The sequence below is a fragment of the Tachypleus tridentatus genome, chromosome 11 (genome assembly GCF_004210375.1).
Source record: "Tachypleus tridentatus isolate NWPU-2018 chromosome 11, ASM421037v1, whole genome shotgun sequence".
NCBI classification, from domain to species: Eukaryota; Metazoa; Arthropoda; class Merostomata; order Xiphosura; family Limulidae; genus Tachypleus; species Tachypleus tridentatus.
The window spans coordinates 1,905,235-1,921,535 of record NC_134835.1 but is presented as its reverse complement, the minus strand read 5'-3'; the positions used below and the strand labels follow the sequence as shown (position 1 = coordinate 1,921,535).

Genomic DNA, 16,301 nt, shown 5'->3' with positions numbered 1-16,301 from the left:
TAGTTTTAATGTACTTGTCTGTTACTCATTGTTTTACTTGCAGGATGTTCTTAACTTGGTAAGTTTAATGCACCTGTGTGTTACTTATTGTCTTATTTGCAAAATGTTCTTAATTTGGTAGTTTTAATGTACTTGTCTGTTACTCATTGTTTTACTTGCAGGATGTTCTTAACTTGGTAACATTAATGTACTTGTCTATTACTTGTTGTCTTACTTGTAGGATGTTCTTAACTTGGAGGCTCAGCATGGCCAAGTGTGTTAAGGCGTTCGACTCGTAATCCGAGGGTCGCGGGTTCAAATCCCGATCGCACCAAACATGCTCGCCCTTTTAGCCGTGGGGGCGTTATAATGTGTCGATTAATCCCACTATTCGTTGGTAAAAGAGTAGCCCAGGAGTTGGCGGTGGGTGGTGATGACTAGCTGCCTTCCCTCTAGTCTTACACTGCTAAATTAGGGACGGCTAGCACAGATACCCCTCGAGTAGCTTGCGCGAAATTCAAAAACAAACAAAAACAATTCTTAACTTGGTAACTTTAATGTACATGTCTATTACTGATTGTTTTACGTACAGGATGTTCTTAATTCTGTGATATCTTAGAATTGTTGAAACCTAAAAATATATACATACATAAAATATACACACACAAAATTAAACTTCTTTGTTCACTTTATCTTATTAATTAATGAGTACTGAAACTTATAAAACAGCTATTACATCCAAAAGTATGGATAAGCTATTACAACAGAAGAATGGATAAGCTATTACAACAGAAGAATGGATTGCTACTATATTTAACTGTCTATGTTTTATGTATTATAAAGTGTCGAAATTTGCTTTTAAAGTAGAATTTAAAAAACAAACAGCACAACATCCACCCAGTGAGTTTCCACAAACACATTCTTTTTGGATAACCTCAGAACAAAACTAGAAGCTTGTATTTATGTGCAAATAAACATAGCTTTTACGCACCAAAGTGGGATTATGCGAACTGGTTAAATTCGTCATAAAACCTAAATATATTACAACTGACCAGATCATCATTAAGTTTCAGTGATAACATAAAGTAGGAGACGCGACTGAGAATAATAATTCTTCTATTAAATATTGCTATTAAGACTCACCTGAAGATAACCACACCAGTTACGCTTGTGACGTTCAGGACTGGAGAATAACATGTTATACTACATTGTTTATGCACTTGCTTTTCGATTCACTGATATATTAAACGTGATCCGATGATGAGGTTCCCATACACTGAACATGCGCATTGATTTCATAACACGTCACTTTCTAGCGTTATGAAGACTTGTAACTTGGCTACGGTTATTACCCAAAATATCGACATACTCTTTTTTTCAGACAACTATTTTAACCAATTCTTTCTTCTTTTAAACCAATAATCTAGCACATCTTATTATTTGAAAACGTTAAGTTTCCAGTGCTTCGAAAAGCAATTTGCATACACACTCCAGTCTTGTGCGAGTCATTAACCTGTTTTATTAAAAAAATTAAATATAAAATAAATACTGTAACATTCGTCACCAGTCATTATAATATTAAATTGGGTTTTGTAGACACCAGAAACAAATACTCATCGAACGCAAAGAGACGTTAGTTGTACATATTAAATTACGATGTTTAATAATTCAAGTTGCTTGGTGATTTAATGCGCTTCCCATACTTTACGGATTACAATTCCAAACATCTTAAGACTAACTTGAGCATATAAACTATTCTCACGGAAATAAACAATTTTTAAAAATTTACTCTTGACGTGAATTTTAACTCTATAAGCCTCAACAGTATCATAACGCTAAAAACAAATCTAACTTACTATAATTACTTACTTCAGAAAAATGAATGAATAAACGAACTCCCAAAGAATATCTTATAATATCTTGTAACCTCTGAGTAATCCCCTTTTTTGTTGTGTAATAACTTGTTTCTTCCAGATCTAGTATAATTCTATAAACTATTTCTGAATAAGCAAACGATTTTCTTGCTATAGTCAAATATGCTAACACTACCACCAGACGCCTATCGATCGATATGCAATAAACAATTGTAAATTAATCATTTTAAAATCAATGACAAAAATATTTTAATACAATTTAAAAAGAAATAACTATATAACAATGTCAAGTCCAGCTATGAACAACGTAATTTAAATAATGATTTATTCTGTGTTACGTCTTTTCTGTGAACTAAGTTACTGTATTACAACATATTTTGTTACTTATACCCTGTGAAATTTTGTATTGTAGTTAAACACACATATTTTGGCTTCATAGTAGTACCAAAGAATATTTTCTTAAAACTCTACATAAACCTGAATTGCTAATTTAATTATTATTATAATAGGAAAAAAAAAGTTTCCAAAAGGCCTACTTAATGTTATTATTTCACTTTACGTTTATATTGTTAATCCTTTTTCGCTAGTTTCAAACGAACACCTCATAGTGATAAAAGTTGGTCCTGAAATCCAATTAGTACAATAGTCGTGCGACCAGCAGATATATGAGTGACTAATTAGATGATCAAAATATTCACTCAACAAGTAAAAAACTGTGACATTTGCATGCCCTGACCTTATCCCCTACCCCAAGTATCCTGAGAGCGGAATATGGCCCTTAGTAACAGGCCTCGCAACAGGTAATATATATACTCTAATCTACCCGGGTAAGTCACCTAAAGTTAGGGTTAGTTCACTCTACAACTTTACAACCTATCCCTTAATTGTTAGGCCTAAGAATCTTCAGAACGTTAGTGAGTGCCCAGCAATGCGGAAAACCGTTGTAATTGTCACGAATTAGAAGCACTAACAACCAGGAGAATAAAAGATACCCTATTTATTTTTATCTTTTCCCGACTCAGATAAGCTAATATAGCATCATGGGAACTTTTTACAGATACCACGACAAGAACGTCTTCGTTTATCTAATTTTACAATTAAAGTCGAAACTCTGAATAAATAAAAACATACATACACACACATTTCACATCTTTTCTATATATATATAATGTCTCTTCATTACTGTAAGTATGCCATCAATAGGTACGGTTTGTTTAATTATCGCAACATATTTACCACATTTAGTGATATAATCTGTTTAGTTATCATGACATAGTTGCTGTGTGTAGCGATACTGCGTGATTAATTCTCACAACACAGTTACTGTGTTTATTGTTACAACTTGTTTAATTATCACAACATAGAAACAGTGTGTAGTGCTACAGTAAATATTATAAATATCCATAAACAATGGACTACGTAATCTAAACTTGTACTAATTATTAATAAATAAAACTCTATTTGCTAGGCATCTCCCCTGAGGAATCGACGTATTCTAATAGTTGTGAGCAAGAACGCATATTAAACTAGCTGTAATTAGGGTTACACACACGGACACTTTAACATAGGGAAGTAGAGAATCGAGACTTTGTTTATAAAAATTCCTCCATAGAACAGGCAAAAATGTGTTATAAGTATAGGTTTCACATTAGATGCTCTAGTTTGTAGAATCTGTAACCATGTCAAACATGTGACACTTATTATTTCGTTTAAGAAGTTTTGTTTTTGGTTTATTTTGAATTTCGCGCAAAGCTGCACAAGCGCTATCTGCGTTAACCGTTCCTAGTTCAGCAATGTAAGCCTAGAGGGAAGGCAGCTAGTCATCACAACCAACCTCCAAATCTTGGGCTACTCTTAACAACGAATAGTGGGATTGACTGTAACTTCATAACGCTTCCACGGCTGAAAGACCCAGCATGCTTGGTGTGATGGGGATTCAAACCCCCGACCCTCAGATTATGAATCGAGTGCTTTAACCACCTGGCCATGCTGGGCCATTTAAGAAGTTATGGTGAACGTTGTTTGTTCGTATTTACCATTTTTTATCTGTGTAATCTCACAAAATTTGCGGTAAGCTGTCGCATTGACATCATCCTATTTGTAATACTATAAAACTGATTTTAATTTTAAATTCGTGACTTGTTTTGTAACAACTTTACGATATGTTCTAAATGTTTACTTTTTACAAATATGTATAAAAAGTAATGGAATAGGCCAACGATTGAAAATGAAATCGAACTTTTCAACTGGAAGATAAACTCTATTTGTTATTATATATTTTTGTTTCTCATATAATCTTTCTCAGTAAATGTCTCTGTATTTATATGTTATTACATAACTGCACTCGTAATGTCAACAAAATAAGTGCAAAAATATCCCTTTGTACATTACTGATTTCTTGCGTTTTTGACCAAGAAGCCAATGAATGTGGTATCGAATATACAGTAAAAAGACTTCTTATCAACCACGGCGAAACTCAATGTCAAACTAAATATTAAATAACCTACTAGAACGTTTATTTTCACTATGAAATTCTTAAATTTATCAAAGATTTATTTTTCCACTAATATTGAATGTTTAGTTTATAAATACATCTTTCTTTAATAGATCATTAATTATTGAATTTTTAGTAAACCCTGTTTCCACTTAACGTTAGTTATTGGATTTATAATTTAAACTGATGCCACTATGCAACGCTAATTACAAAGAAACTTAAGTAGAACTTTCTAATTAAAGCTGTCTTTACCAGTCCTCTGGCCCGGCATGGCCTGGTGGTTAAGGGACGCGTCTCGCAATCCGAGGGTCGCGAGTTCGGATCCCCGTCACACCAAACTTGCTTGCCCTTTCAGCTGTGGGGGTGTTATAATGTCACGGTCAATTCCACTGTTCGTTGGTAAAAAGAGTAGCCCAAGAGTTGGTGGTTGGTGGTGATGACTAGTTGCCTTCCCTCTAGTCTTACAGTGCTAAATTAGGCATGGCTAGCACAGATAACCATCGTGTAGCTTTGCGCGAAATTCAAAACAAACCAAACCACTAGTTCCCCCTTCCCCCAGTGGCATAGCGATGTGAAAAGATCAGAGAGAGCTCACTGTGTAGCTTTGTGCTCAACTTAAAGGCGAATTTTCAACAAATTTAATAATTGCCTTAGAAACTGTACTTTAGTTAGGTATAATTCCTGTGTGGTTGCCATATTTTTAAACACTTTAGTTTTTGAGTGAAAAATGAAACAAAATATGCGGGTCCTCGAACTCAAGTTCCTCTCTGTCGTTTGGCTGTTTCCGTGACGTTTTACAACTCTGACGTAATAGTTGCCAAACACGCTTCGTTGCGCGCAGACCATTTTGTTCCTTTCAGTGCTGGTGTTTTATGTAAATCTATCGGTGCTTTTTTCGGATTACATACTTTGTGAGACTATTTTTTTTGTCTTGATATTGCTACTTTATGTTTGTTTTATGATAACATGGTTTACTGCGTTGCTTATGTTTGTAAAAACGGTTCGGCATCAGGCAAAAACTTCTTTTCGTTTCCGTGCAAGGAGAAGGAACCAGCAAGGTGGCGACAGTGGGTGCGGATGGACAATGGGAAGAACTGGACTCCTTCACACCATGCATAGCTTTGTCAAGATCACGTGGAACGCTCAAGTTTTGTGTCGGATCCCACTGTTTTGGATTCCGTGGGTTTCAAGCCAGGCAGGTTGAGACTGAAAAAACCATCGGCTGTAGACAGGATCGTCCCCACCATCTTTCCTCGTGTAGAGCTGAGGACTGATCTCAGCCTGCAGCTAACAGGTTCCACCCCTCTTAAGCCATCCTTTGGCATCACGAAAAGAACAAACTTAAAGGTATGTGTGCAGTATAAAGATCGCAACAATAACTAGTGAAATATAATAATTTAAAAAGTACAAGTTTTTGAAGACTGTAACTCGACATACACATTTCACATTCATGAGCGTGTTTTGCATTTGTGACACCTGAAAGTCAGTGAATCCTTGACTTCCTAGTCTAGACAGTGGACAAATCTATCCCAAATAGAGCATATTCCAAGTTTAAAAGTTGTTAGATCATTCTGTGGATGTTTTTGTATCATTTTTACATATGGAAAAGTTTGAAGAATACCATTTTTCAAATTTAACATTTCAAGATAATAAACATGTTGAAGTAATCAAGTGCATGTTATGTATTAATAAAAAAAACATTGTAGACCTGTAAACAATCAAATATAAACCCCATAACATATTTCCATAACTCATCATAATAAAATTAATCTTAACACAGTCCTTTAACATTGTCATATTAAATGTAAATCTCATAAACGTCATAAAGCATGTTGTTTTAATATATAATCTTATTTCTTCAGTATCACTCACAGTTCCGCTACTCTCGCTCGTGGAACTGTCCTCATTACTAGAACTTGTCAGATCTGTGTCAAAAGTAACTGTTCTAGGTTTGTTCAGAGTAGGTTCGAATTGATATGGCGCTACTCGACACTGTTCAGAACACAAAGTCAAAACAGACTCCGCCTCTGTTTCTCAGTATCCACTGGCCATGTTTATTTACATTCAACTCGCTGGCGTTGGCGGTTTGTTTGGCAACTATTACGTCACAGTACTTTTCCTAGCGGCAAACGTAAAAACTAAAACGTTCGGATTGCCGCTCGGAAAGGGCTCTTTCTGCACCAAGTTCTATGTTTCATTTATTAGCACATATGTTTTATAACAAATGTGAACCTGCAAAATTAATCAGTATGAGTAGGTCTTTTGACTGCAAAGTTTTCTTTTTTCTGTAAAATTCACCTTTAATGGAAACAACCTTCACTAGAGTACTGATTCTGAAAGTGCTGAAAAAAACCTTTGTTTGCTAGAATGCTAATTATTGAACTTTTAATATAACCATTCCCTTAAACAACGCTAATTTTTGGACTGCTAATCAATCCTTTCGTTACTAAAATGCTGATTATTGCATTATTTAAGTAATTCTATGTATATATGTGTATAATTCAAATTATTGGATTCCTAACTAAATATTTCTAAAGTTTTGATTTATAGGTTTATTGCTATAGAAAAAACTGTCAAGCACAGAAGTAAAATATAGTTATACGTTTTCAATATTAACGTGTCGACTTGAAATCAACCTTATTATTTTATTCTATGATCACCATGTTAAAGACTGAAGAGTTCCAGGTGAACCTACACCTGAAGAAAGGTTAGTCACCGACTTAGAGACATTATGATGTGATATCTCCGGTCAACTGTTATGTTTTTGAAGGTGAATAACACGCATTCAATTATTACCATGAAACATGGGGGTCAGTACCCCTAAGCTTTCGTAATTACAAAGCGGTCCTACATAAGATTTTAGGAATATTAGAATTTGGAACAATTTTTCGTTAGCCTTGCTTTTTAAGCGCCAAGCACTGTTCTCTTTCATAGTTTTTTCTCAACATTTCACTTCCAAAACTGATGTATGTGTTTTCTGTTCTTGTAAATCAACTGAACCATGAAGAGAAAAGTTTAAAAAAAAAAACACTTGTAGCTTTGGTTACTAGAACGTTTTACATGTTTCAAACTCCTACAAAGGTGGTGAGTATTTCACAATCACTCATTAAGAATCAATAAACAAGACAATGTTGAATTTGTTTCGTTGATTCTCTGAGCCGTATTATTAAGGTATACTTAATTGCTATGGAAAATTCGTTTCTATGAATAATTGCATAAAGCTGGAAGGAAAATAAACCTTCTATTGTGACCTAGTTTCATAAAGAATTGTAAAATCATATCACGATCATTTGAGCCTGTTCAAACTTTTTTATAAATATTTCACAGACATAAGCTAAAAAATGTCGTCGAACGTCTTACAAGTATTTCCTACACATTGCATTTTTTACAATTAGTTTACATGAAGGTGTAAAATAAGTAAAATACAATGATTTTTATCACAATATCCATCGTTATATCTGTATACCAAGTGCGTTTAAATAGCTGTTTTCTGCACTGAGGGTGTAGACCAGGTTTGGTGCCTGTGCTGTAATAACTAAACAACAACAAAGTAACGTACCTGACTAGACTATTTGCTGTGCTATAACAACTAAACAACAACAAGGCAACGAACTTGAATAGACTCTTCCCTGTGCTGTAATAACTAAACAATAACAAGGTAACGAACCTGACTATACTCTTTCCTGTGCTGTAATAACTAAACAAAAACAAAGTAACGAACCTGACTAGACTATTGGCTGTGGTATAATAACTAAACAATAACAAGGTAACGAACCTGACTAGACTATTGGCTGTGCTATAATAACTAAACAATAACAAGGTAACGAACCTGACTAGACTCTTTCCTGTGCTGTAATAACTAAACAACAACAAAGTAACGAACCTGACTAGACTATTGGCTGTGCTATAATAACTAAACAATAACAAGGTAACGAACCTGACTAGACTCTTTCCTGTGCTGTAATAACTAAACAACAACAAAGTAACGAACCTGACTAGACTATTGGCTGTGCTATAATAACTAAACAATAACAAGGTAACGAACCTGATTAGACTCTTCTTCAAGAGTTTTAAGGTGAAGGTAAGTTTGCAACTTCTCATGACGTTTTTCTGCTAGTCTACGAAGTTTTTTGACTGCACGTCGAAGTTCGTTATAAAGAGCAGTCCCTCTGTCCAGACCTTCCCTACAAAGTGAGAAAACGTGAATTAAACAATGTCTAAAAAAAGAAACCGAATCTTTAGAACATATAAAAATTTACTTCTGGCGTGTTATTTCTGAGTGGCATGAGGAAAATTTTCCGTTTGAAAGACTAAATATCCAAATTATGTTTGCAACATATTCATATCTTCCCTAAGTAGAGCCTCCGGATTAGTGAGATAAACATTTTAAGGGTTAGTTTCTAATGGAATCTCATGTGTTACTTCTTTAAAAAATAAAACGTACGTAACTTAATCTTCGTGCGTGCATACTTTTGTAGCATCGAAGACGAGGCATGTTTCTTCGTGTTTACTAATGTTTTACTGAGCATTAGTCATATATAATAATGTTATAATAAACACCTGGTATATCTACTAGAGTTATATTGCACACTAGGCATGTTTATTAGTGTTATATTGTATACGAATCATGCTTACTCGTGTTTCATTGATTAATTACTGGGTATGTTCAGTGTCATCACATTGAAAACAGGCATGTTTTACAGAAATGTATTGAACATCCTGTATGTTTATTAATGTTATAGTAAACATTAGGCATTTTTACTGGGGTGAATTGAACACCAAGCATGTTTATTGGTGTTATAATGAACTACACACATGTGTACTAGGCTGTATTGAACACCACGCATATTTACTGACATTGTTGAATACCAGGCATGTTTATCTGTGTTTTACTGATCATCGGGTGTGTTCGCTACCATCAGATTAAACAACAAGCATGTTTATTCTTGTAATGAATTCCAGACATCCATGCTTGTGTCTTATTGGATAAGAGGCATGTTTACTCGTGCTGTACTGAATACTATAATCAACACCAGTTGTATTGTGTTGTATTAAATACCAGACATATTTACTGTTGTTGGGTGTTGCGATGAATACCGGGAGTGTTTGACACGTGTTGTTTTGTACAGTAACGCTTTCTCCTTTTCAGAATTACACAACACAACAATTGTTTTGAAAAGTTTTGCTTCCTGAAAAGTCTTTGCTGATTGTGACAGGTACCTGGTGGGTATGCACAAATATAGTTTTTGTTTTCCTTCATCACATAGGAACTCTTAGAAATAGACAGTTAACTGTTTACCGGCAATAACGTATTTAATTGCGTTTATGTTTCTAATACGCTATTAAATTCAACATGATTAAAAGTGTTTTGCTCCTGATTTTCGTTTGTATTCAATGTACACTGCATCACGTTGCAGCATCCAACAGTAGTCAGCAAGCATTGACGGATTCCAGTTGCCCTGATATCGTTTTTTCATTATAGCAATGTCCTGGTGAAACTGAAGATTTCGATGAAACGGTACGTGATGGGCAAATTTGGATGTGATTTTCGTGATCAGCAGCCAACAATCTATAGGGAACACCCAACAGTGTTCAAGAAGCAAAAACTTTGTTGTGCAGTGTTATTATTTAAGCCAGGTGTCACAAAACAACGGCCCGCGGGCCGAATACGGCCCTCGAGGTAATTTTGTCCGGCCCGCCAGCAGCTGGCCGCTTGGAAATAAAAAGTGACATTTTATGAAATGTCCGACTGTCATAACAAAATAAATCACACCGATGGTCGCTTTAAGCTGGCAAACACAAGACGTTATGATAAAAAGAAACAAGGCTGTCACGCGCATTTTTAACCAATAGGAAAATTCTTCTTTCGTCCTTGCTACCCGTTTATTCATATCGAGGCACGTATCTATGAAAGCATTAGGATTTCGAAAACAAGTGCAGACTTAACCCTCGTCCTATCGACTCGTCTTGTAAATTCAGCGGCCTACGGTTACCACTTCAGCAAGCTCATTTCTCTAAGTAGTCGGGTTTTCGTAACTCGTTCTTAGGTAAGTGTTGTGACAAACGTACGTTTCAATATATTTTGTTTGTGCGTTCTTGGACCAGTACAATACTTTTCTCACAGCGTTCTGTGTTTTTCATATTCAGATCCTGTTTTTTTTCACCCATCGGCTGCTTTTAAAAGAAGAAAAGTGGATTCTGAGTGTCGTGCTTTCAATGAAGAATGGGGAGAAAAGTACTTCTTTGTGGAAACAAAAACAAACCAGAAAGCTACTTGTGTGATATGCACCGAAAGTGTTGACGTTTTGAAAGAGTACAATCTTCGGCGTCACTATGAAACAAAACATCTGTCAACATATTTGAAATTTTCAGGAAAGTTACGTTCTGAGAAATTTGAATCCCTGAAACGTATTTTTAAATTTCAAAATAATCTCTTCACAAGAATGTTTGCTGAAAATGAATCTGTCACTCGTACAAGTTACAAAATAGTGCGTAGGATGGCAGAGCGAGGAAAACCTTTTACTGACGGCAACTTCATCAAAGAGTGTGTGATGGAAGCAGTAAATGAGCTGTGTCCTGAAAAAGCCAATTTCTTTGAAAGTATCAGCCTTTCAGCAACTTCAGTTGTACGGAGAGCAGAAGAACTTGGAGAGAACATCGCATTACAGATACGCCAAAAAGCTAGAAACTTCTTATGGTAGTCTCTGGCACTGGATGAGTCTACTGATCTCTCGAGTACGTCACAACTTCTCGTGTTCATTCGTGGAGTTAATTTGGACTTTCAGATCACGGAAGAGTTGGCATCAGTTTGCAGCATGCACGGAAGAACAACTGGAGAAAACATTTCCATGGAAGTGCATAAAACTTTGCAAGACTATAATATAACCTTCAGTGGAATCAGTTTAGAGGTGTAACAGTTGATGGAGGAAAACATGGCTGGTGTAAAGAAGGGTCTGGTGGGGCTGATCAGGAAACAGTTGGAAGATCTTCAATTTTCAAGCGCTCTATTCATACACTGCATCATACATCAGCAAGCACTCTGTGGAAAAGACTTAGATATTTCTTGCGTACTGAAACCAATCATTTCTGCAGTGAACTTCATTCGGGGTCATGCACTTAATCATCGCCAGTTCAAGGCATTTCTTGAAAAAATTGATTCGGATTTCTGTGACTTGTCTTATCACACGGCGGTGAGGTGGCTCAGCTGGGGTAAAGTCTTGTCTCGTTTTTATAAGCTGAGAAGAGAAATAGATATATTTCTTATCGAGAAATATAGAGCCGATCCACTTCTGGCGGATCCAACCTGGTTGTCAAAGTTGTCATTTTTGGTTAACATCACATCCCACATGAATGAATTGAACTTGAATCTTCAGGGGAAGAATAACCTTGTCTGTGATCTCTATAGAATCATTAAATGATTTCAGAGAAAGCTGTCATTGTTTGAAGCACATCTGGAAGGAGGAAACCTCTCTCATTTTCAGTGTTTCAATGAGTTTCATGCTGGAATCACAGAAGATGTCAACTTGGAGTTTCAGAAAAAGATTATTGGTGATTTAAATAAGCATTTATTTTTAGGGATATTTTCGGATCTCGACAGAATCGAAAGTGACATTCTCCTTTCTCAGAATCCTTTTGATTGTGCCATTGATGACGTGCCAGTGGAACTTCAGCTGTAGGTCATCGATTTGCAAGGAAATGACTTGTTGAAAGCAAAACACAGAGAGGGGCAACTTATTGAATTTTACAGCTGCATACCTGAAGATGATTTTACAAAGCTGAAGCAGTTCGCATCTGGTATGGCATCAGTGTTTGGAACAACATATGTCTGTAAACAAGCATTTTCAAAAATGAAGTATGTGAATTCGGTACATCGATCAAGGTTGACTGATGAACATTTGAAAGCAATTCTAATGATTGGATGCAGCAATTCAAAACCGAACATTGAAGATATTTTGAAAGCCAAACGCCAATTTCATAAATCTCACTAACTTTTTTGCGACTTAGTGAAATTCAGATATGTACTCACCATGTGCGATGTGACAATTGTTTTTGCTAATGTCACCTTCTTTGATAACCTTTTGGTAAATAAAAATGTTGGTTGTATTTATTTTTATTTTTTATTACATGTTTGTATTGCATGCTACTCCCACATGGCTAATGTGGCATCCTAAACCTAGTGTTAAATCTTTTACAGAGAGCTTTCGTTCTAGCTTAGAAAATAATGTTCTGATAATAAACTTATTCAAAACAGCTATGTTTGAGAGTATGGATATAATATCTTCATTGGAAAATAATGGTTTTGTTAATAAACTTATTCAAAGTTGCTGTACTTAAGGGTGTTGTCTTGTTTTATTTTATAAAACACATTACTTTAGTTTTCTGTGCCAAATTAAACACAAACAACTGGCATAAATGAAATTATTGTCACATACATATATTCACTATTTCTAAGTGTATAAATGTTTGTAGACAGATTCGACCCCTAATAATGCTTTTATCAAACAATGTCAGTTATTATGTTTATCTTATTAATTAGCTTTCAATGCACCACATGACAGAAGAATGGCTTTAATATACTCATGTAAAATTATGGGCGTTGATGACTTATGTTTCACTATTTTAGGATATATATACACACACACACAAGTTGGTGTACCTGACTCCTGATCAGAAGTTACGTAAATATATGACTAATGAATGGTTTTCTTACATGAAAAACTGCTTTCCGTTATTTAATTGTAAAAAAATGGCCATAAAAACTGCTAAATATAAAAGGTAAAACCGCAAATTTCATTTGTCTTCTAATCAAAATTTAATGAAGATTCATCAACAAGGAGCGAAGAAGTAGTAAAAAAACACACGCAAAACAGCTCATAAAAACCTGAATTATATGTTTATCTCTCCATAGACCCAATAAACCTCCATACCAAGTTTGATGAAGATATATTCACAGGAGGTGAGTTAATGGTAAAAGAAACGCCCGTAAAAACCGAAAAATGTAAACTCTCAATTTGTATGTATCTTGCTATGAACCTCCATGCTAACTTTGGTGAGATCCATCCACACCCTACAAAGTAGTTACAGGGACAAACAACAGTCAGTAATAATATATATATGTGCACTCACTAATACTTGCGTACGTTAAAGTAGAAGGTGTTACATCAATAAATATTTATACATTTGTCCAAATTACAGCACTGGCTGACTTTATTTTCTTACTTGTAATCAACGTTGTGAGGTGCACTCCTTCGGAAAGAATCGAGTTTTTTCAGAATATTTTCTCCTTCGTCTTCCAGATGGCGCAACCATTCATCTTGAAATATCTGTCCGACAACTTTATTGTGCTGTTCAAGCAATTCGTTTGTTACAAATACTGTGGAAGGTAGACCACTTGTTTGGAGTTCTTGTAGAATACCCACAAGGTGGCGCCCATAGAAATGACAACCAGAGATAAATGGTTCGATGCACTAGTAAAATATCAAACAGACATTGCCTCTTTACAAATTTAAAGTTTACATGTGAAAAGAGTTAAATAATGAATGCATAATATTTATTAATAGCTTACCTTTCTAAATGTCACCCAGTCCTTGTGGTCATAGGCATATTTACCGCCCATCTGCGAAATTAACTGTTCATTCTTTATAAACTTATGAAGCTTTCCCCGACTTCTTACCACCTCATACTGAAACATAAAAAACACATAGCATGAGTCAACAATAAAGGAAACCGATAAATCTGTCGTGTGTTTAATCTTAATTGATTTGAAATCTCAACAAACCATGAGTTGAGTTACAAGATAATTGAAAATAACACTCCTAAACCACCCCCAGTGGCTTTACACATCACTAAAATCAAATTTCCTGTTTGCATTTGAATTAAATATTTTTGGACTAGTTACCAAGTTTCCTTTTTAAATTGTTTATAATGTTGTCTGCGTCGTTATATTGTGGGCAGTCTAATTTTGGCCTCTCCTCTATCGAAGGAACCAATGAATTGGGGTATAACCTTGTGTCTGTTGCCATTTACAGGTTTACCTGTTAACCTTTCAGCAGTCATTCATAGTTTTCATTGTGGCAAACTGAATCCTTTCCATTGTTATTACTGGCAGTCTTAGAGAACACGTAGTTAAAAAACCCCAGTAAAGAAATAACTTTTGATAATGAAGCTCACGTTAGATAAGTATCTACGATAACGCCCCTTTTAAACTCGAAAAGATCATTGCTCTTACCCAATACCTATAGGTTAGTTATAATATTACTACATTTTTACAGGGTCTGAAAAATAATAAATCGCACAGTTTTGAGTATGCATATAAACATGTTATGTATTCTACACATGAGTGCAAGGGGTTCCAAAAATGCGTACAATCACTGAATCTCCTTTATTAGCAATCAGAGTTTTACGTTCTGGTGAATTTGACTGTCTAAGGAAATAGTATGCTCATAGTAACATAGCATTTGCAGAAATAGAAAATAGCTCAATTTCACAAATACCACTAACCTTTATTGAGTAGGTTCTACTTAGTATTTTGAGGCATCATTTTATTTAGCTTTATTAAAGTATGAATGTATTCTATTTATCTTTATTGAGATATAAGTGATTTTTTTAAAAATTCATTTAGGTATCAATGGGTTGCACCTAGTTTTACTGAGGTGTTAATGGATTTCACTTTGGGTATTGAGGTACGAGTGGATATTGTTTCGTCTCTTTAAGTATGAATGATTTTTACTTAGCTTTATTGAAGTACGAACGATTATACTTAATGTGTTAAGGTATAAGTAGATTCTACTTAGTATCTTGAATTATGAGTTATTTTACTTAGTTTTATTAAAATATGAATTGATTCTTTTTATCTTTATTGAGGTATGGGTGATTTACTTAATTCTATTGAGGTATGAGTAGGTTCAACGTAGTTTTACCAAGATATGAGTGCATACTACTTGGTTTTACTGAAGAATTTACAGATTTTACTTTGTGTAATGAGATATGAGTGTATTTTATTTAGTTTATTTATGTATGAATGATCTTACTTAGCTTTATTGAAGTACAAGTAAATTTTGTTTAGCTTTACTGAGATATGAGAGGATTTATATAATTAGCTTTATTGAAGTATAAGTAAATTTTGTTTAGCTTTACTGAGATATGAGAGGATTTATATAATTAGCTTTATTGAAGTATAAGTAAATTTTGTTTAGCTTTACTGAGATATGAGAGGATTTATATAATTAGCTTTATTGAAGTATAAGTAAATTTTGTTTAGCTTTACTGAGATATGAGAGGATTTATATAATTAGCTTTATTGAGTATAAGTAAATTTTGTTTAGCTTTACTGAGATATGAGAGGATTTATATAATTAGCTTTATTGAAGTATAAGTAAATTTTGTTTAGCTTTACTGAGATATGAGAGGATTTATATAATTAGCTTTATTGAAGTATAAGTAAATTTTGTTTAGCTTTACTGAGATATGAGAGGATTTATATAATTAGCTTTATTGAAGTATAAGTAAATTTTGTTTAGCTTTACTGAGATATGAGAGGATTTATATAATTAGCTTTATTGAAGTATAAGTTGATTCCAGATTATTGGGATATTATTCTGTTCTACTTATATTTATTAATATTTCAGTGGATTCTGTTTAGTTTGTTTAATTATGAATGTTTTACTTAGCTTTATTGGGGTATGAGTAGATTCTACTCAGCTTTATTGAATGAAGTATGAATGTTATCTATTTAGTTCATTTAAGTACGATTGGTTTCTGTAGCTATGTTGAGGTACGAGTCAATTTTACTTATCTTTACTGAGGTAAAAGTGGGTTATACTTACATTATTGAGATATGAGTTGATTTTGTTTAATTTATTTAGGTACGAGTGATTTTACTCAGCTATTTAAAGATATAAGCACATTATACTTAGCTTTGCTGAGTAATGAATGGGATCTACTTAACATTTTTG

The 16,301-nt window shown here is 34.3% G+C and overlaps 1 protein-coding gene across 1 annotated transcript in view; it reads right to left on the bottom strand.

Annotated features, from left to right (window-relative positions):
* LOC143231606 (puratrophin-1-like) overlaps positions 1-16,301 on the bottom strand; it is a 121,449-nt gene that overhangs the window by 53,363 nt on the left and 51,785 nt on the right. Inside the window, 3 exon segments of the mRNA XM_076466131.1 lie at positions 8,393-8,531; positions 13,567-13,814; positions 13,913-14,029. Coding sequence (XP_076322246.1) covers positions 8,393-8,531; positions 13,567-13,814; positions 13,913-14,029 — 504 coding nt within the window.